At 41.8% G+C, this 22,849-nt stretch overlaps 1 protein-coding gene across 2 annotated transcripts in view; it reads left to right on the top strand.

The window, feature by feature from the left end:
* The window catches only part of pcdh17 (protocadherin 17), a 66,048-nt gene extending 45,013 nt beyond the window's left edge, over positions 1–21,035 (top strand). For both annotated transcript variants that reach the window (XM_030082049.1, XM_030082042.1), the window contains exon 5: positions 18,488–21,035. In XM_030082049.1, the coding sequence (XP_029937909.1) occupies positions 18,488–19,191 (704 nt within the window). In that variant the 3' untranslated portion in view covers positions 19,192–21,035. The remainder of the gene's footprint in view (positions 1–18,487) is intronic.
* The last annotated feature ends 1,814 nt before the right edge of the window (positions 21,036–22,849 follow it).

The following is a 22,849-nucleotide window of genomic DNA, read 5'->3' as shown; positions in this document are numbered from 1 at the left end:
ATGTCAGCAGGCTCGAGCTGCATCTGTAATTAACAGCAGCCAATTAACAGTCGACCTCAGCGCATCACCTCAGACCACAACACAGATCCATTATGGAGATTTGGAAGGCTTGTAGTGTAAACAACTAAGTGTGATAGATCTTCACACAGTGCTTATGGGTGTTTGCATGTTTTCTCTAGGCGGATACCCGCACCTGATTAAAATTCATAGCATGGAGAGGTAGGCGGTGGGACATACTGCGGATGTGTGGGTGCTCTGGTGATAGGTGTTACAGGGGAACAGCACTCAGCACTGATCAATGCATATACATGTTATTCTTATGAAGGAGAGCGACATTTCGTTTTCTGATAACATCTCATGTTCAAGCCTTAGTCTTCTGTTTACTTGTCTAGTTAGACAAAATCTGTGTATATTGATTAAAAAGATCTAGAATATATGGCGATAACATACATTCATAATTTAAGTGAGTGCTGTACCTCTTAAAGTTAAATGTGATATCATTCTGCTTACAGCTGTCAGTGCATCATACTTTATTAACAGTATATCAAACAGCTGCAGCTGTATCTGATGCATTTTAACTATAAACTTCACTGAAACCTCCTTGTGAAAGAGGTGATGTGAGCATCAGTGGTGAACTAGTTGTTTGTGCTGTCTTGTGCTGGTGAAGAGTCCCCGACACTCGACATGTGTGTTCGATGGTGATGTTTTCAAAACAGTTGTCCATCTCATCAAAATCTGCCTTGATTAAAAAGTGGGAAATCTGGGTGATCGCCCACAGCTCTACCCCCATCGTCCACCCCCCCACCACACACACACACACACACACACACACACACACACACACACACACATTCGCTCCCATCCTGCCCACTCCTGTCCCCTGTGCCGCCTCTCATCCCCTCCCAAGTGGGGATGAAAGAGGATGAAGTTTTGAGCCTAGGGATAATCTAGTTCCCTAGATTGTGATAATGCTGCTCAGTATGAGCATGTGGATGAGTGTGAGTGTGTTTGTGTGTGCATGTGTGTGTGTGTCTGTGTGTGTGTGTACATGTCTGCGGGTTTGCGCATGTACTGTATGTGTTGCTTGTATTTGCACTTGTGTGCCTGTGTACTTGTGCTCTCACAAGAAGAGACAGAAAATAGGGGAGAGAGCCATTGTACGACACACATAGTATGAGGGAAAATACACGCTCATACTGTTGCTGTATCCAGGCAACCACATCAAAATTCAAGACATATCAGACAACAGGTGATTGCCACCATCTTCCTATTTCACTCTTAGCTGGCTTTGAGGTACTGAATTATGGCCATTTTTATTTGAATATGAATATATGTAGGCCTGCATTATATTCAAGTGAAGGTAGAATTCAGTAGAATGCAAATCCTACCATACACAAAGGATAATTTCACCTACTAAACTGTGTTTTTCCTTAGAAAACACATTTGCAGCGTGAATATGTCATTTTGACACCTCTCAAAAGGCTTGCCTTAAAAGGTGTATTTGTGTTTTTCATGATTTTTTTTCTTGTTTTTTTCTACTCTCAATGTGCTTGTGGAATGTCAGTGTGGAATGCTAAAGCGCTGCTGAATTCTCATTTTAGTTATGAGTTCCCTGTTGTTCCGCATGGTCTCCTCCCACCCTCATCTGTGTCTGGTGTTGGCGTCCAGCTGTTCCATCAGCACGACAAGTGGCTCAGGAAACTCCCTCATTGTTCACTGACCAATCGCAAACACACCAGAATGCTGTCAACGAGCATTTTCCACCCAGTGGTTTGCATTTGCCTGCACCTGTGGTTTTAGCCCAGAGGGCAAGGGATGCAGGAGGGGGCTGGAGAGCGGGGAGAAGTGGGCACTGGGGTGGAAAGGTAGTTGGGGTTGGGATTAGGCTGTCTCTCTGTCTGTCGAGATTAAATGAGATAGATTCATTGCGAGTTCCCCCACTTTCTCTTGTTTTCCTCAAAATGCATCAGAGGACAGCTGAGCCTTACCAGCAGAATTTGCATTTTTACAATTTGCATGAACTCATTGGAGCTTGGAGGCAGTAACTTGCACTTGTGGGTGAATGTGTGTGCATTTGTGTGTGTGTGTGCGCGCGCGCGCGCGTGTGTGTGTGTGTGTGTGTGTGTGTGTGTGTGTGCGTGCGTGTGTGTGTGTGCCTTGCCATTCGGTATTATGCAAATTAAAGAACTTGCACAAACATGAAAATGGTACATAATGGCAGTGTAATGGATGTAAATCAAAAGACCATGTGCTCAGTTCATGGAAATCTAGTTGCCTAAGACCTATTACTCCAGGAAGCAGGAGAGTTGAAGTATTTAGTGTCCTAAATATACTAGAATGATAAGAAATTACTCTTACTCCCTCCACTGACAACAACATGTTGTAACACAGTATCCCTTACATCATGCCGCAGTAGAGAGACTACTGTGGTGAGTGTACTAGAATAGATATACCCTGCACTGCAGTGCCTTGCTAGCCTTCTGAATCTTATCAGGCAGAGTTGTGATAGTGGATTTTGTGTATGTGTGTGCCAGTGCGTTTGTGTCTGTGTGCGTCGGTGTGTACATGTGCCTGTGTGTGTGTGTCCAGGCCCCTCTGGAGTCCATTAATCCCAAATCTAACAGACTTACTGCAGAGGCAGCCTTTGATGTGTGCTGAATCCCTCTCCGGAATATTGGATGCTGCTTCCATAATATTCGCTTCCCTTTCTTTTGTCAAGAATACATTGTTTTGTTTTTCCCTGATGAGGGCGGGATTGTCCAGCAGGACAGGTGGCTGCTGTGTTATGAGTTTGTTTACAATCCAGGTGTGTTTTCACCAGTTCTCTGATCTGTAATTTTACATCTCTGAGCTCGTATAATCCCATTCTTATCCAGTGTAAGCCTTCTAATCTTTGACCCTAATCTTACACCACCACACAGAATCGGACAGCGTGGATTGAGGAGTTATTTTTCTCACCTTCAAATTGAATGCATATATTTCTCCACAAGAACAGAGGCACTCAAGCCTGGACGTTCTTTTTCTCAGGAGCTGAGTTTGAGAGGTATTTACTGCTATATATTTCTATTTATTTGTGTTTTATTGCAATGGCCTGCACTTGAACCCGGTCCATTTTAAAGTACCAGGCTCATAACCCACCAATCTCAGGAGTGAAACAGATGGAGAGGCAAAGAAAGTATAAATTAGATAGTGAGATGGAAAACACATTTCTATTTGAAATGATTATCCCCCCTGATGGGCAGACTAATAGACCTTTATTGCATTTCCGTCAGAGTTTCTTTTAATCTAATCATACTTATAAACAGATGAGTGAGAGTGTTAGCGTGTGTGTGTGTGTTTCCATACAGAGTACACAAGCAACCAGTGTCTAGACGGCAAACACCAATTTGGCTGGGGCATGGAGGAACATCAATGCTAAAGCAATGTTGCTGAAACACGAGGCATGTTCCTCAGTCTCGCATGGAGGGGAGATTGCAGTGACAGACAGACTGCGATATGAGAGGGGGAGGAGGTGCGGTAGAAATAGAGGAGAGGTTGGCAGAGCTCACTGTAGCTAATACATCCAAAGTGTGTCAGTTAGCTCTCTAAATGTGTTAGGCCCCGGGGCTGAGAAAGCCAACACCATCGACTGAACCTACCTCTCTCCACCTCTCCACTTAGCCTCTGTTCAACTCCCGCCAATATCCTTAGGGGAGCTACACTGCTGTTCATTGGTACAATTGATCAAATGCCTACATGTTAAAGTGTACTGTTTTCCTATTGCATATATTAGCCTCATGAGGACATGTGCTGGTGAATGGAGTGATGTGCTGCTATGCTCCTTGTCAAGTAGAATTATGAGCGGTGTACCTTCACAAATTTTTATTTTTTATTATTTTTTTCCTTTTTATGAGTTGTATAACCCTAGGAAACATGCACTCAGGCTCAGGGCTATATGCTCTATTTGGATACCTTTGGCAATGATGTGTTCTCAGCGCTATATAAAGTGCATGTGGAATGTGCAGTGAGTTGATATAAATGACAGTATACAGTGTGTGTGTGTGTGTTGTTATGGCTTAGGAGACAAATTAAGCCAAGAAATGATAAGGGGAAATTTGCACTGCGGAACATCCGACTTTAAACCGGTACATCTAGCAGGACACTGAGGTTTGATAAATGGATAAGGTATGGAGCACGCGGTTTAAAAAAATAATTAAATTAAATTCTCTTCATTATGACAAAGTGATTCATGGCTTTATGTCCTTTCTTAAATTTTGGGGCATTGAGAAAATTTTCCAATATATTGAATACTCTAGAGCCCTTTGGTCATACTGGGAAAGAGACCTTGTCTTGTTTATGTAGTGTAATGTTTTTGTAATATTCAAGTTGTCTTGTGTTTATCTGATGCGATCACTATATTAATTGTGGCAATTGTGATATTTTCTAACCAACAGCCAGTTCCTATTCGCCTTATTTCACTTTCAAGAATTTATTTCTTCCGCCTTTGTCAGCTGCTTGGCTAGCCAGCTAGTTAACCAAATGAACAACAATTAGAAACCTGAAATGGCTAGCACACTTATTTATTAAATATAAACCAAACATGACGTGCACCAAAATGTTCTTGGTCTCCTGCTGAATATAGCCATGCAAAGTGTGAAAGAAAATGATGTGACGCTAGCACTGTTGGAGGCTGGCGATGCCATGTTCACATGTTTTGCTGGCACCTATTTTCCCCACAGAAACATCTTGCTCAACTTTTTGTCTGTGTTCATTCACACGTTTTTTGAACAAACGCACCCATGACGTAAATCTATTTTTTTTTTTTTTTTTTTGGCATCTTGAATGTGTCTGTTGAATCTAGCGATACCAGGGTTGACGCCATTGCACGTTTAATTTTCCTGTGACAAGCTTTCAAGTATGCCTCCAACATGCCAATATCAGGCTTTTCCAGAAGCAACTTGATTTAAATGGCTCTTTATTTCTGTGTTCGATCTCACAAACATACACGGTATACATCAGAAATGTTCCCTTTTCCTGCTGAACCTAATGATGGTCAAAGCAATCTATCAGCAACTTTTCCAGTGACAAACTTAGAAAGGGTGGCTCTGCTATGTCAAAATCAGGCTTTTCCTGCAGAGAAATGTGTTAAATGGCTCTTTCTGTGTTCGTTTCCACATTTTTACACATAGACATGTAATGTTCATCGTTTTCTGCTGATGCCTGGGTTGAAGCAATTTGACCTCAACTCTTGACGATATGACCCTGGTAAGTCGGCGATGTCATGTTCAAGGCAGGTTTTACTAGCAGCTTTGCCCACATAAACATCTTTCTTCACCACAGTTTATTTCTTTATTTGTCCCCATGCTTTTAAACAAACATCCACATGTTAAACATGTAATTATTGAGCATCTTCCCCTAACCCCGCCAAGGTTGAAGTGATTGCACCTCTACTCTTATCATGTCAAGCTTCAAAACAGTGGCTCTGTCGTGTCTAAAACAGTGGATTAACTGTCGCACCAGAAGTTCGATGAAAAAGTGAACAAAGACGGCTGGTCCCTTGTTGTCATGGAAAATAGGGTGAATTCCTCAAATGAAACTGATTTGCCTTTTGTGTGTGAGCCATTTACATGTTCAGATAGCCGGTGTTCCGTTTCAGCTCTGATGAAGACGTTTATGTCAAAACATTAGCGGTGGCACCTTTTAAATAATTTTATTCAGCGTGTGCTATATACCTCATTCCTTCATTAAGTCAAGAAATGGCTTTATCATTTCCATTCCTTTTAATTAAGCAAAGTTAGTGCAAACACAAAATCAATTAATTTTAAACTTACTGTATATGTGGTAATACGCAGTGAGTATTCACAGCTCTGCGAGCTCTTCTGAGTCAAACTGGGAGCAAAATGAAAATATTTACACACATCAGTGAGCAGGCTAGGAATCAGGAGTTCTGTCAGATTTTACCTGAGGCTGTTTGAAAACATCCAACTGGTGTCTAGTCAGGTGTGTGTGTATAAAGTTCACTTTTACCACAGTATTTTAACACCAAGAGGCAAAGCTTGCAGATGCTGTTAGGCTACCTTTACTGAATTAATGTCTCATTTTCTGTGTTTGAGAATCTAAAAATGTGCATAACATTTGCCTTGAGATTTTCAGATTTTGTGGTGGAGTAATGCCACCCAACATCGCTACTGGACAAGTGGGGCTTCTGTACTTGGTGAAGCAGAAGAAAATGAACTACAGACTTGCATCTACTGTTCTTCCATAAAGTCGCAGCACTTCAAGTGTCAGTAATTGCAATGCATTTGTTTATCTATGGCATCAGGTTAGGTTAAGAATTTGAACTGTGTTTTTGCTTTTTTGCATCCAGCATTGATTTCAGTTTGAGAAGCTGAGTTTTTGATATTTCCCACCACAATTCCTTGTGGGTTTTTTTTGGTTTTTTTTGCCCCGCTGATCTTGATGCCCGAGACATTTGTCATCAGAAGTCTCCAAGTCAGGAATAGCCTTCAACTCTGTGTCTGACCACCATGGCAATTCATTCCTCTGGGTTTCTGTCCCGACTCAGATTGTATTAGGCTTGAGTGTCACGGTTCCCGAAACCTGCCCTATCTTTATTGAGTTTGATCTGCTTGAGCCATTAAGGGGAAGGTATTGGTGGGGGCCACATGCTGTCAAATGTAAGGCCGGCGTTTTACTCCCCTGCTCCTCTTTTCACAGCCAATAAATGCATACATATTGCAGCTGTTACCAAGGAGATGGGTTACCTGAATGTCATGTTGAGTGATGTCCGTTTTCTTTCTTGGGGTTAACCTTTGAGCTTCATCCCAGATGAGAGTTGAGAGTTAAAAAAAAAAAAAATACAAGGTCAGTGGATGCCACAGAGCCCTAATGCAGCCGTGATGAAAATGGCATTGTGTGTGTATGTGTGTGCTATGTGTGTGTGTGTTGTATTACAGTGATGGTTCTGCTGAGACAGAATCAGAAACACTTTTTCTAATCCCTGCTAAACCAGTACACAGGGGAATGATTACTTGCACAAAGCCATGACACCCTGGGTTGTTCAAATCCCTTTGTTCGAGAGAGAGAGAGAGAAGCAAACAGAGAAGCAGAATAAAAGAAAGTGATTTAGTTCAGCAAATGTGACAGGATTGTATGACGTCTCTTGGATCTTGTTATTGTATGGAATCGTCAGGGTGAAGCCTCGACAATGCTAAATGTGTTTATCCTTGTTGTTTCAGGCCAGTTATCGGGACCCGGCCGGTGTACCTCAGTCGAGGGAGCAAATCCCATCCATTTGAGAGCAGATCCCTTAAATCAAGACCGCGTCGGAAACAACATTGTCATTATAACAGCATAGTTTAAATGTAATATTTTGTTGGAGGGGAACACTTCAAAAGATGACCCTGTGTGAATTAGCAACAAAGGGTTTTTCCTTCATTCTGACTGTAATGGGGTGTTTTAGACCTGTTTTCTCCTTGGATAGAAACAGGATTTCTGTAATTAGCTGGTGAGTCACAGAATCTCCTTTTTTTCTTTCTTTTTTTTAGATCCTTCTTTCTACCCCTCTCTCTCTCTCTCTCTCTCTCTCTCTCTCTCTCTCTCTCTCTCTCTCTCTCTCTCTCTCTCTCTCACTCTCTCTCGCTCTCTCTGTTTCTTCCCATCTAAATGGGCCAAGGCAACTCTCATGCTGTCTACTGGGGGAAGGAAGTAGATTAGGGTTATTAACAGGCAGAGGAATGGAGATCAACCCTTCCAGTCACTGGCCTCTTGTCTGATACACTCTGTGCTCTCTCATAAGAATCTCCAGTTGGAGACACATTTCAAAGTTAGTGTGTTTTGTGTGTTTGTGTGTGTTCGAGGGAGGGAGGGGGGGCATTATAAGGGTGTCACACAGTGACCAAATTGGTGTAAAAAAAAAAAAAAAAAAAAGAACAGCACACCCCCCCCGTCACAGATGTGAGCATCGAAAGTAGAAATAAAACATAGTGCAGGCATGCAGTGTCTATTTATATTGCTAATGAGTGAACATGCTGAGAGACGCACACAGACTTAAGAAAAGACACGCGCACACACAGGCACGCTATATTTAGATGACAAACCGCAATAAACCCAGGCTAAAGAGGGAAGAAATAAACAAAAGAGAGAAAAAAAGCAAGGCGGTCCAGAAGCATCCCCTGTCACGGTGCAATCCCCCATGTCCTAATTACACAGGCTTAGAGGAAACGGAGGATTAGCCACTGATTCGCCACGCTTCTCGCCTCGTCTTCTAATAAGTCCCCTTCTTGTCTCCTTGCCACCCTTTTTGCCACCCTCCGTGTCTCTCTCCAGGTGAAGGTAGCGAGGAACCATGCACCTGTCTGTCTTCCTCACTGGCTTTGTTGCTGCTTCTTAGCGTAAACTGTCTCCGATAAAGCCTCATTATCGTACTCTTAACGCAGTCCGCGCAACATACTCACATACCTGACTGTTTTCATCATTTTAGCTTCAGCATTTTAGACATGGTGCGTAGCATATCAGAATAATACATACAGTATGCTTATATACTCATGCTGTGGTCTGTGTGTTTGTGTAAGCACTTGCACAGTACATGTGGGGGTGTGTATCAGAGCGTGAGTGTGTGTCATGCAGGGTAATTATATGATTTCCACTACTTTTTTACTTTTACTGTGTGGTTTCAGCTATTTTTTCAGATAGCATTTGCCAAATTAATTTGTCATACAGTTTTAGTTAAAATGTCATTTTGTCTCAGTAAGTTTTCACACTTACATCGAATGTGCTTGCCTTAGTTAGCATACTGAGAAAAAAATGTCAGTATATATTGATATTTATTCTTACTTCAGTTTATTATTGATTGATTCATTGATTCATGTGCATTTTTTGTCATAATTTTAGTTTAAGTGAAATATAATAACCTTGGTGACATTCCTGTTTTATAATGGCAGGAATGGTCTGAGGGTGTTTCCTCTCAGCCCCTCGATATCTAATGGTTAGCCTGTGGCTGCTCTGCAGCAATTGCTCCACCATTAGAGCAGTTTAGGAGGGAAAGAAATGGGAGATGAGGTGCAGGCTTGTAGCCAGAGGAAATGTGAATTATACAGTGTCTTAAGTCATAGGTTGGGAAAGAGGCTCAGAGTTTTCAATTGGCTGAAGAAAGAATCTTCCTTCTCCTGACCTTGCAATATTTATTGAAATGCCTCTAACTATACTGGTAGCACCCCGAGCCTCTGTATGCACGATGCTGAGAAGGAACTGTGAGAAGTGTTGTGCCAGTGTTACTTTTATTCCCTTTTACCTTTGGACCTCAAGCAAAGACAACAGGTGAATGAAGCACTTTGAATTTTAGTGAACGGGTAACTGATAAATGGCAGCAGTGGGAGTTTTCTGAACAGTGTCGTCACACTTCATAGTAATGCTTACAGATAAACATCTGTTTGACTGTTCCCAGTGCTTTTTGCTGATGGATTAGTTCCCATGACCGTTCACTGATGTGAACCTGTTTTTTTTTTTTGTTTGTTTTTTTTTTTTTTTTTTGAACCTGAGGGCTGATTGTCAACTGATAACAGAGAAACGGTACAGGATTTTCCCTTTTTTTCCACACGTTTGTCTCAAGGTCAACCTTTATGAAACCCAGCCTTTGATAATTGAGACTGTAGCAGATAGCTCTCAGCTCGGTTGCTATGTGACTTACACTGTATATAAACACAGTTCATTGACAGTCAAACATAAGCATGTTGGCAAAACATGCACAATTCAGAAAAAAAAGCACTGCACTGTTTTTGGTGCAGCATGCTTAAGAAAAAGTGGAGCCAAAAAACCTGACATTAAGTGTAGAGTCTAACTGCAGATTCATTTATGCACTGCTCGGATAAAAATGGGCGCGCACGCGCACACACACACACACACACACACACACACACACACACACACACACACACTTTACATAACCAGGTAGGTTATATAGGAACAATGTCTCATTTTCAGGGAGCACATTGTGCATTTTAGAGCCCTGTGATTGCTGGGAATTTGTGTTGAAATGAAGGAGCCATTGGAGATCATAAACCTGGATATCCAAATGCCTCTCATTTCGACAACCCGTTGACCTTTCTCGCCACCCACGGAGCTCAGCCCTGCTTGCTCATCATTGATTAGGCTTTGTGTGTTTGTTTTTGTTTGAATATGAGCTTATTCTCCTCTTCCTCCTCCTCCTCTACCTCCTCCTCCTCTCGGGTTTTATCCCCCCACTCTCCTATGCATAAATACTCTCTCCTCAGGGTGTTCCTTTGAACAACTTAGCCAGGCATTAGCTGACGGAGGAGCCCACAGTTTGTGAGGGAATGCCTAAAGAGAGGATGCGTTTGATGCAGAGACATATGTCCTTGGTTCAGTCTCAGCATCGTCAGGCACTGGGCTCCCCCACTGCTGCCGCCAAGCATTTCCCGCTATGCATTGGTATTCTCTGGCTTCCCACTGTGATAAAAGCTATTACACCAGGGAGAAGTATCCTTCTTCCACGCTAAGCCACCCACAGTACAGAATAATCCAGACCTATTCCCGCAACACACACACACACACACACACACACACACACACACACACACACACACACAAACAAATACACTCACAACAGAGGCCTGAATTAAAAACTGTAACAAGTAATTACAGTTATTTTTATGAGAATATAGATAAGATTATCTTGACAGGCTATGCTGCAGCTGTCTGGGATGTCACCTATCACTACAAAGTACTGATTAAAGCATTACCCGGAAAAAACAGTGTAGTATTTATCTGAAACTCCACTTCACTCAACATGAACATGTTAAATGACATGTCACAGGCGTCAGTCACTGTCGCTGATAGGTTGCACACAGCGCCATCACACACCAGTCCCACAGCAGACTGCAGTGAAGCTGACAAATTTGTTTAATGAAAATATTATTGTCTTACACAACCTCTTGGAAAATGTGCTGACAGAATATACTGCCCAACTGACAGAAAACACCCACCTGCTTTCCCAACACTGCTCAGTTGTAAAAACCAAATCTAAGTCAGATAGAGCAATGTTTGACCACATCAAGGGAAAAATATATACATAAACTAACTGGCTCCATGTCTGATTTGATTAGAAACACCAGAGTATTTTGATCATTCATGGCTGTGATGAGAAAGTCACACCAGAATACAGCAGAGGAATTGTGCTATAAAAATCTGATTTTCCATTGTTAAACATTAGTTCTGTTGGCACATTTAGGGCAATTTAAAAAACTTTACAGAGACTGCGATATTGATTGTTTCATTTATAAGGTTCCAGGACAAATGAACATTTATTTCGTAAAACTGTGAGAAAAGAAATTCTGAACTTCTCTAAGCAGACCCTGCTCACTGAGACGCTCAGTTTGCAATTTCTGTTTATAGTGTGTTCTATATGGAAGGCTGCTGTGTGCTGGACCGGTGACCTGAGACTTCATCAGGTATTTACTAAACATTAGGCTCAGGTAGGGTGGAGACTCTCTCGTCTGTGCAGTTCAAATATTTAGTTGCCGTGATTGGTTGCGGGTTTGGGGGCGGAGGGGTTGGATCAGATGGGTGAGATAACAGTGGGAGAGATTACACACACAATAAGGTACACACACATACACACACAGTGCGAGCCCCCCTCTGGTGAACAGGTGCAGTCATGGTCTGTCACAGATGCTCGGCGCAGTTCGTCAGCTGCCATTCCTCCTGTCCACCTCAGGTGGGTTGGAGGACTTTTCACCACGACCCAGCACCTCAACACACACACACACACACACACACACACACACACACACACACACACACATACACAGGGGTCATTTTCCATTCCATACCTCTGCAGCTCCCTGGGCTACCTAATGAGTACCCAGGTGTGCATGATAGTAAAAAGCTAACCGCCACTGTGATGTGTGCTAAATTGTTAAATGTCAGTGGGTTTTTCCTCTGCTCGTCCCTTGTTTTTGAACTTAGGGAAAATCAACACCATCCCACGCTACAAATTTATGTTATGTATATCCAGCCTCCTTCGCTAGCAATAGCCCGTGTGCACAGCTCTCTTCATCGCTTGCTCCCTTGGACCCAGTGTGTGACAGAGGGACATTAATCACAGGGCTGGGTAATAAAGCGAGGAGGGATGGGCATGTAGGGCCAGGGGGGCAGGCGCCTGGAGGGAGAAAGGGGTGTTTAGGGAAATCACACCATGCTTTATGACACACACGGATACACCAGCACACTTTTACACTCACAAGTTTAGGTGCACATCACACACACACACACACACACAGACACACACATGCACTTACATAGAAACATCCATGCATACATGTCCTAACTACTTCCACTCTGAGGGATTAAACAGATGTGAAAATTGGACTCAGGAGCTGAGGAAATGTGACCAGCTGCTTTTGGTTTGCTCATATTGAGCAAGAACCCCTTTGTCTCCCGGTTCTTCTGTGTGTCGTGTTAGAGAGCAAGAAGATGAAGGCTGGTGAAATTTTGTTTTCAGCACAGTGCTGAGGCGCTGAGGGCAGGCAATCCACAAGTTAACAAGTTTATTTATTTAAAAAGGGACACTGCACATTAATAAATGTCGGCTAATTGTCATTTGTAGACCCTGGATAGGTTGATGGCATAAAAGAATATAAAATAGCACATGCAAGGTAAATAAAAACATATTGAGCTGACGAAGACAGTTAAAACACAGTCATTGCAGATGCACAAACTACCTTAAACACCAGCCGGTACAACAGACGTCACATTTGCAACCAAGAAAGTAGTTTTGGTTATCCAATAACCTCACCCCATAAATAAGAAAACTGTGAAAATTTCACGACAAGGTGGTTGAGAGGGACTCGTCTGATTTGTTTATGATCCTGATGGCCCCAGAAAAGTGTCCGTTTTTGAAACAGGCTGTTAGTCAAGTGTTAATTTACCAAAGGAAAAAAAAAATAAATAAATACTTTCTGGGAGTAACACAGAGAACATTTTGCCGATTTGGAGAACGACCAGAGCCTTTTCATGGCTCAGTAGAAAGGCACTTTCAGTTTTGTTCTGACGGCTGAAATGGCTGTGTGCTGGGCAGAATTTCGTAATTCTGGGTTTTTATATGAGGTGTGATGTCGTTGGAGCTGTTTGGTTATGATTACAGGTTAAATTGAAGCATAATTAAATAGCACACGTGCTTAACTGTATCAAGGCAAACTAATCATTGAATTCATCAGTTTGTTGGTTTTTTCTGGTTCCTTTGGGTTGCTGCTCTTTTTTGATATCACATTCTTTTTATCTTGACATTTTACAGTCAGCAGATGTGCGTGTGTATGTGTGCATGTGTATGTGTGTGTCTCTGTCCCCGTACTTTGTTGTGTATTTTCTAATGTATTTGCACTTGCTTGTGACTCCTCAAGGAGTATTAGAAAGGGTAGGGTGAAAAATGAGAGCCCAGTAATAGATTGGTTTCCTGGGCTTGTTAATACAACCACAAATACACCAGAGCCTCGGCTCACCAGATCCTCACGGTCTGGACCTTCAGCTCACAGGATGCAGAGCAAACAGTATTGTGTATCAGACAGTTGTTCAAAGACACAGAAATACACTCAAGTACATGCGCCTCAGTATTACCAAGGATGATAGAAAATGTTGCATAGTCCATTTCCGTTGTGGTCGTCAGTCTTTTAAAAAAAAAAAAAAAGTTATGAACAGCGCTCATTACGTTGGCAGCTCCTTCAGAGAGACAAATTTTAACTCCAAGTCTTTGCTCTAGATTTCAATTTATAGTTTCATTATACCTAAAGAAAAAAACTTTCGAACACAACAGAAAATTTAAAGCAGAGTAGCAGACTGGTTGAGTGGTTGCAAAGTGATTTGGCTTTTAACCAAAAAGAGCATATGCTGAGTTACAGAGCCTTCTAAGTCCATGAAAACACACCGTAAAACTTAGTCAAAAGAAAGGGATTCAAGACCAGGTTGGTGTGCACAAACAAACATTATTCTGTTTACCAGAAGAATGCATTAGTCTGATGTTGGTGATATTGTCCATTTATATAAATCTGAAGTAACAGAATTTTTGTTTGTTTGATTGTTTGTTTTGTTTGTTTTGTTTTCTTCTCCCTTCAACTTGGAGGTTGGTTTGTAACTTTCAGCTTGGTACCAGCCGGGAACCTTTTATATACCTCTTACATGCATATTGCTGCATATTTTGCAAAATATGCAAATATATCTTTCACAAGTAACACTAACACCCCTGTGATCCCTTTTTCTGTGTAACATTTTGAAAGAATTGCTCCTGATTTTCATCTGGGGCACACTTGCACACTGAGAGACCTCTTCATCTCTGCTAACTAGTTAGTTAAAGGCATCACTTATTGGATGAAGCCATTGCTTCTAAAAGTGATTATTCTAACTTCTTAATAGAAAAAGAATTGCTCAATTATAGCCATAACTCATGCTATAAAAGAAAAGTATCTTTCACCTCAAAGTAATATGCTCGACTTCATTTTTTTTTTTTTTTTTTTTTTTTTTTTTGCTATCACAGAAAGTACAAATATAAGTGTCACAAATATAGTTGCTGTATCTAAATCACTGTTACCCAACCTTACCGTGGTGCCCTAAAGCAAGGCAATTAACCCTGCTAGAGGTGGTAAGGGATTTCTGTTGAAAAAGCAGAGACATACACAAAAGAGGGTGTGGAGTTAATTAAATTTTCTTGTTGGCAATGGAGGTGTAATAGATATCTGATATCAATCAGGGATTCAAGCCAAGTGTGTACAATAGGGCTGCACAGATACAAACATGAGCTGCGCGTGCTTCATCACCAGTCAGTGTGAGCAGTGTTCCTGTGACTCTTAACTTCTGAATGGAGCTGAATCTCGCCGCCTCTCCTCGTTCTTATGCCTGAGATGTTTTTGTCATAATTTATACAGAGTAATCCAAAATTCAGTCCTCCTAAATACTCGCTGCATATTAAAGCATTTTACCCTGCCTCTTTCATTTGCTCTCATTTGGTTCAGATCCAGTGTTGTTATAAGATCCTTTTCCACAGGGTTTGTTTGCCTAGAAAATAAGATTGTAGGGCATATTCATCTTCTGCTGTCCAAAACTGAGTCGTGCAATGTTACAAACTTCATATATTAATGGATACTGACAGTTAAGAATGTTGTATACCCATTGTAAACATAGATTGATGGCTTGAGGTTCAAAGTGTAATATAACAACATACATAACTCAGTACATTTTTAAACTAGAATTATGCAAAAGGAAAGAAAACTATTTCGGCACGACAAAGAAGATTTTCTATGACTTATTAAGGGTGTCTGGCTGTTAGTCCAAAAAAAAAGAAGAACTCCTTAATTTCTGTATGTTTCAGTGTATCTTTCAGTGTGTGTACCCTAGACCATATAAAGTATGGACACAGAAGCTGTGTCTAACAGAGAGAGAATATGCACACACCCAGCCAAATCATCATAGGCAAATGTGTCCTTGGTGAACTGCTTCTATTGCCCATCCTGAGAGAGGCAGGGGAGTAATGTGGGTGAGGTGGGGAGACAGAGAGAGAGAGAGAGAGAGAGAGAGAGAGAGAGAGAGAGAGAGAGATGAATGTCACCCCTGCTCTCATATGTCATATTGTTAGCCATAGATATGAGGAGAACGCCTCAAGGTTGAACGTGGAGCTCCAACATGAATAATCTATCAGAGGTTTCCTCCAACTAAATGCAGGGAAATATGTCTGCATGGATTATTTATGCTTTAATATGCACCCAGTGAATGGACAATCACCTCTGAGAGCATGAAGACAGTGTAAGGGCCAAGTTAATTGTGTGTGTCTGGAATGCATGCAAGCCGGATGTGTGAAAGGCAAGGGCTGTCTAACTGTTAAGCATGAGCATCCATACTGCAGGATCTATACTTTGCGGCTTGGTGATGGATTATAGTAATAGAGTGTTCTGGTTGGAAAGTGTATTCAGGTTTGTATTATTTATGTACAAGCTTTCCACCAAATCATCGATCTTTTGCGCCTTGACACATTGTTTATATATTTTTTAACGCAAATCTCAAGTCACTCTTGCACAAACTCAGGGCACGAATAACAAATACATGCGTGGGCGTGTGCACACAGACACATTCTCTCGGCCCTTGCACCATTTAAATTTACACCATCTCAAACTGGCCCGGCCTTCGCTTTCTCGCTCATCCTGTTTCCTCTCCAGATGACTGCTTCAGCATGGGAAATGTCAGGCTCTCTTTGGCAGCTCTGTTTGGCCTTCTTCAAACATTTGTGAAGTGTTAAGCTCATCCCCACAGCTTAGGAGAGCAGTCTATCAGGAATCTAGGCTGCTGACCTGCAACACTGCAAAGACAGTCTAGCCAAGAGCACTCGACTACATCCACTCAGCCCGGTCACTCGCATCAACCCAAAAAAAAAAAAAAAAGATTGTATTAAGCCGTACGTTTGTGGTCTTTAAAGCACCACGCTCTTGTTGCAGGCAAGGGCCTCACCAGACCGTACAGTTCTGCGCACCACATAATGGAACTGATAGGCTGGCTTTACAGCACCTAACAGTAATGCTTTTGTCTTATCACATTTGGGTGAGAATAGTGGCATTGCTTTTCAGCTCCCAGTTGCCTCATGGTGAGGCAGTGAATGCCTTCCTCTAAATGCAGTTTACAGAAGAAACCCTAAGCACACACTTGGACTTTTTCACCATCCCCCAGAGTTAAAATGTATCACTCAAAACTTAAAAGTACAAACCCTCATGTGTATGTGTATATATATATATATATATATATATATATATATATATATATATATATATATAACCTCACTGCAAAGACTCATCCAACAGCTTCAAAGTTTAAAGCATTTGTGAAAGGTGAGAACATGTCGCTTTAATTTAAAAGCATGAAGTCTCTTTCTATTCTTTGCTTCAGACACTGATGTCACTAGTGCTGTTGGCACTTTTTGTGGTCTATATAAGCACCAAGGCTGACAAATCATACAGAAGTGAAGCTTGTGTGAATAGGCTTGCCTAATGTTTTATTCCACTTAACAAAGACGGCTGTCTGAGTTCCCTCTCAGTAAGTTTGTTTTGTTCTGAGAAGACTATGGCAAGCGCGCAAGTGTTGCTTTGCTATTAGAAATTATAAGAGCTGTGCCTGGGTGCCTGGTTTGACTCCACAAACAGGCAGATACATTACACATCTCAAAACTAATATGCAAATCGGCCTCCGCTGCCGCCTTTGTTTTCTCAACCTACACATGCAAACTTCAGATTTCACTGGCGAGCCCTGTTAAATGCTGTTGTGTTACTGTGTTGTCGAGCACGTCGGTAACATTCGAATTTGTACTTTGTAAAAATTTGCATTAATTACATTAATTACACTAATGGGGTGATTGATGAAGGCCATCGAGATGTGTTCGAATGAGACCTGTGTAAAATAGTGTTTTCAGATGGGTTGTTTTAGGACATGCTAATGGGAAACACTAAAGTGACTGCTAGAAATTGTACACAATCACAGAGAAATATTTGAAACCCTCTTCAGTATATTTTTTTGGCCGCCGGGTCAGTACCCTGGTAAATTCAAAGCACTCCGCATCCAGACATTTAAGGATGGGGGTCCAGAGGTCCTTGTTGCATCGGTGGCATTAATGTGAACTCTTAGGATCCATTCTTGCTGTCTGTCTTCTCCTAGTTTAATCCCATCCGGCTAAATGGAAAGATTCCATTTGTGGAACAACAGATGCTCAGTTTTTTTCTCTCTATTTTTCACCTCATGCCCAAGAGGAGAAAAAATGTGCTCCTCTTTTTTCTTTTTTTTTTTTTTAACCAAGTTCTGGATCCATTTGACACAGGCATGAACACTCCCATAATCAGCCAGAGTGTGCATCCTTCTGAATAGAGATGAAAGAGGGGAACACACAAACACACACACACACACACACACACACACACACACAATAACAACAACAACAACACAAATAAACAGGCACAAACACACATAGGGAAGAAGCACAAGCCATTTGGCACAGTCTCTCTGTCTAGGGAGGGCTTCAAAGCTCACTGACATGAATTTATGATAACGGAGCTATGCCTTTGCCAAACCTCAACTGTTGTTGTTTTTCTCCCTCTCTCTCCCCCTCCCTTCTGTATGCTCTGCCATCCCCTTGATCAGAGCATTGGAAATATGTATCCACCCAGCAGGTGTCCCCCAGCCCTTGGAAAGGTGTTTGTGTGTGTGTGTAAGTGAGTGTGTGGGCGTGTGTGTCTTAAGGCTGGGGCATCCTCATCTGGCTTTTCACATCATTTCATTAGGCCAAGCTCCAGTTACCTAACTTTGGGCTCTATCTCTTTGTATAATACAGTTCAGTTATGTAACAGTGTTATAATTACAAGACATTACCCTCTCACTGTGTGGTCAAATTCTGCTCTTTGTACAATACTGACTCACATGTTTCATTTTTCCTCTCCAATTATCCCCACCCTTTCTTTCTTACCTGCAGATGAGGATTGTGTGAACTGTACAGAGGAGTGCCGAGTATTGGGTCACTCTGACCGCTGCTGGATGCCCCAATTCCCGGCAGGTTCTAACCAAGCAGAGGGCGTGGACTACCGCAACAATCTCTTTGTGCCGGCGGGGATGGAGACTGTGCCAGAGACAGAGACCTATGAAAGTGTCAACCCCAATGGCAAGAAGACATTCTGTACTTTTGGCAAAGAGCGCCGAGACCACACCATCCTGGTCGCCAACGTCAAACCCTACTTAAAGGCGAAACGCGCCCTCAGCCCCTTGCTCCAAGAGGTTCCCTCGGCCTCCAGCAGCCCCACCAAAGGCTGCTCCACCATGTCTCCTTGCTCCTCAGTAAAGAGCCCAGCTGATGGGGCTGAAGGCAAACCTCCACCTGCCACTTGCTCCGGCCACTACGGTCCTCCTGATGGTCAGTACCTGTCGCCAACCAAACAGAACATGGATCAGGGGGTGTACCCGTCCTTGCCTCCCTCAGACCCTGTGGCCAAGGTGCTGGCGGAGGCCCGATCCAGGATCAGCCAGGAGGCAGCAGGCTCAGGAGAAATGGAATGTGTCCTGGAGCAGGTGGAGCCTAACGTGAACCGCAATGGCATGGACGCTGACCAGGTAGTGAGAGACATCGACAAACTATTGCAGGACTGCAGAGGAAGTGAGGCCACTGGCACACTCAGGAAGTGACACAAAGACCTGCAAGAAAAATAAGCAGGGAGGGAGAGAGGGGAGTAGGATGCTATTCCAAAAAAAATCCAGAAAAAAATCTCTCTCTCACTACAACTGTCACCAAAACAAATCAACAAAGGTTAAATGGCTCTTACGATGGGAGCTGTTATCACTTTATTTGTTGTTGAAAATTACTGCCATTGGAAGGACAATGGGAATATTCATCATGTCCGTCGTTTGGCACCAGTTTTGGTGCTAACACCACCACCAACAAAATAAAAACTGGGTAACAAAATGGCAAACAAGGACATCCGAATTCTGCTGAATTTATAAACTCTTTTTGTTTTGGATTCTTAAGCAGATGGCAGAGGCTTATGCTTCTGGCACCTCGCAAGCTATTATCTAAGTGCCCACCAGCTCATAAGTGTATTGTTCATGGTCTCTTGTGAAACCCTACATATTTAAGTGTATGTAGGTGGATTTCTGTTGTGTGTGATTGCCATAGACATTGAAGGACAAGGACTATTTATGGTCAGACATGACAATCGATGCAGAAACAGAGAAACGAAGTCTGGTCTAGTTGGGACCAGCGAAAGACCGAAATACACAAATCAACCTTATCTTTTCTGACTTTGTAACATTGGTGTTTAATGTGTAAAGGATCCTGTATCTGAAAGTGGAGAGGTCGGTTATTCAGGGGTGTGTCCATGGGGGTTTGGGATGGACCTGGGGGGTGGAGGGGCCTGAGTGTACCGCTGATGGAGAATTATTAACAGTGTAACCATGTTTCACCTGTCATTTGTAGCCACGTGTAAGCTGTGTCTCTCTCGCTCCTCTATTTAAACTTTCATGTTCCTAACTGGTGTAGCCGCACACACCGATTTTATACAGGTGCACTATGCTTTGCGCACTTACACACACACACACACACACACACCCACACACACACACACACACACTAAGGCTCCTGCGGACATGCACACAAACACATACCCAAATGCACACATATAAACAAACAGACACAAACATATACACCACTGGCCATCTGTGTAACTGTCTTAATACATGTATATCATCAGCTTTCAGTCCCTTGTGTACAGTGAATTACCATGTGTCTGACTATGCCTTAAGGCAATCACAAGCTTGTATAAAAAGGGACATTTTTCCTCAACTGTGAAAAGATATATCTATATGATTATATAGATGACTATATGTAAGAATCCATGTATAGTGTCCAGATATTAACAAAATATTTATACGTTTTATAAGAAAAAAAAAAAAGAAAGAAATGAGGAATTTCAGCAAAAAGTGTCCTGGAGTTAAGGTGTGGTTAAGAGCGGGGCATTTATTTCAAAGAACTGCAAAGGACACTGCCATTGTTTCAAAGAAAATACCCAAAAATATAAATAAACACGAAAATGTCCCTTCACATTATCACTATACATAATATCATTATATGTGTAAATGTATCCAATTTAAATGTGTTTACATCAAAAAATTGACATATTTTTATTGATTTTACTGCAATTTCTGTGCATTTGAGCCAAATTGTTATGTGTACAAAAGCTATATTGTGTATTTTATTAAATTAATATATAGTTGTGTTGCAATATACATGGGCTTATATTGTATTTGGCAAAAGTTGCCTTAGTAGCTGTCGAACTCTGTGAGTTTGCTTTAGTTTGGGTTTTGTTGGTGGTTTTTTTTTCTTTTTTTTTTTCCTCTACTCTGCATCTTTGCAGGCTGGCTTCAGTGCTTTTGAGATGTCGCCTCTTTTTACCCTGAGATCCAGCTGGATCAAATACAATAACTGTTGAAAGCTTAATGAGCCAGCTGATCTAGAATACAATTCAAACCAACAAAAAAAAAAGCAACAACCACAACAGTTTTAATGTTTTTTACTGAGCAGATTTTTACAGGGCAGCTATTTTTCTTTAACAATAACCAGTATGGGTATTTTGTGTTCATTATGTTTTTACTTTCTTTCCAAAAAAAAAAAAAAGAAACCTGCCATATGGAAGGTGGAGTGGTTTCCTTGGTGATCATATAACTGCCTTACCGTCTCTGCGGAGAGCTTGTTGTATCTGTGGAGCTTGTGACTGCTTACAAAGCCCTGGTCCACCAGAATGTGCATTTTCTATAAAGGACCAAAAAGTGGTTCTTTTTTCAGCAGTCTGTGTTGTTTATGTATGTACTTCACTATACATGTTAGAATTCTCATACTTTGCAGAGAAACTTGACGTCCTTAACTCTTTCTGAAGTTACTTTGGATTTGATGTCTTAGCTGTTTAGGTACATGGTTTATATCAACCAAGTGTCTTCACATTCAGGCTTTCTTAAAAAAAAAAAAAAAAATACAAATATTTATTTTTGAAAATCTTGGCACATTTCGGCCACTCTCTGAAATAATAGTGAGAGGTGCTTTTTCTAATATTCACTGACAATAAGACAGGCAGAACAGTAGGCTATTAGAACATTATGTGTTTTGGAAAATGTGACAGCAACCGCCAAACCTGTGTGAGATGTACCCAAGTGAGGGAACAGCGACTTCCTCATTCATGTGGCTCCTGGTGTGTTTTTGGGTTAGGGTTGGCCCCTTGCAGCTGATACAACACAGTCTATCCTACAGACACGTGTCATATCTCAGTGTTGTGTTGTTATTTCCTTCCATGCCTCTTTTGCTTAATCCGCACGTGATACATATTTGGACATTGTCCACACCGAAGCCCCCGGACCACGTGTCTTTGATCAGCTTTGGATAAAGAGAGGTCACAAGGAAAGGAGGACAGTTCTGACAGTCAGGCTGCACCTTTGTGTTATTTAAAATTGCTGCGCCAGCTTGGGAGAACTAGCTCGATGACAGACATCCTTTCTCAACATTGTGGCATTAAAGACATATCTTGCATTTCCTGCCATTCTTCTGTATCTCCTGCCTACTTACCATTTTTTCCCCACTTATTTCGCATTCATTTGCCTATTTTTCTTCCCTTGAGCTCTTTGTTTGCTCGCCTCTGAGGAGCGAAGTAACTATTGCCTTTTCTCCTCTTTCTTCTACACGGTGTTTGGTAGGTTTACCCTTGCTCTTTTCCTGGGAGATGGCAGAGGCTGTTTTTAGAGAGGGGTTGGAGGATGCGATGGAAAAGCAAAAAAAAAAAAAGAAAGAAAAGAAAAAAAAAGAAATATTTTTAAATGAGATTTTTTATATCTCTCTCAACACAGCCGCATAAATCAAACATGCCTGACACTGGCATCATACAAACAGTAACAAAGTATGCTCCTCATACAAAGTGCACACTGAAACTCTGATCCTAACAAGATGCCACTCAAACAATGCTTTCACGTGCACGTGCGCACACACGCACATACACAAACACACACAGCCCCTAAAAGGTAAAATAAAGGCTGTAAGAGAGGGTAAACCACTATCATGTGACACTGCCACACTAGTCTTCATGGTTTATTTGCTTTTTTTATCTCAGTGTGCTAAGTCTTCATGCTGGATCAAGCATTCTGCGCTGTGTGTGTGGGTGTGTGTGCGTGTGTGTGTGTGTGCGTGTGCTTGATCTGTTTTCACGCCTTCATTGTTTGACAAAACAATTGTTTTCCTTCCTTTTAATTTCTGCAACCCCTATATGGTTTCAATTCCCACTGTCACATGAAACCATTGCTGCGCGCC

This window comes from Myripristis murdjan, chromosome 3 (assembly GCF_902150065.1).
Source record: "Myripristis murdjan chromosome 3, fMyrMur1.1, whole genome shotgun sequence".
NCBI classification, from domain to species: Eukaryota; Metazoa; Chordata; class Actinopteri; order Holocentriformes; family Holocentridae; genus Myripristis; species Myripristis murdjan.
The sequence above is the reverse complement of the archived record's forward strand: the minus strand, read 5'-3'. Positions and strand labels throughout refer to the sequence as shown.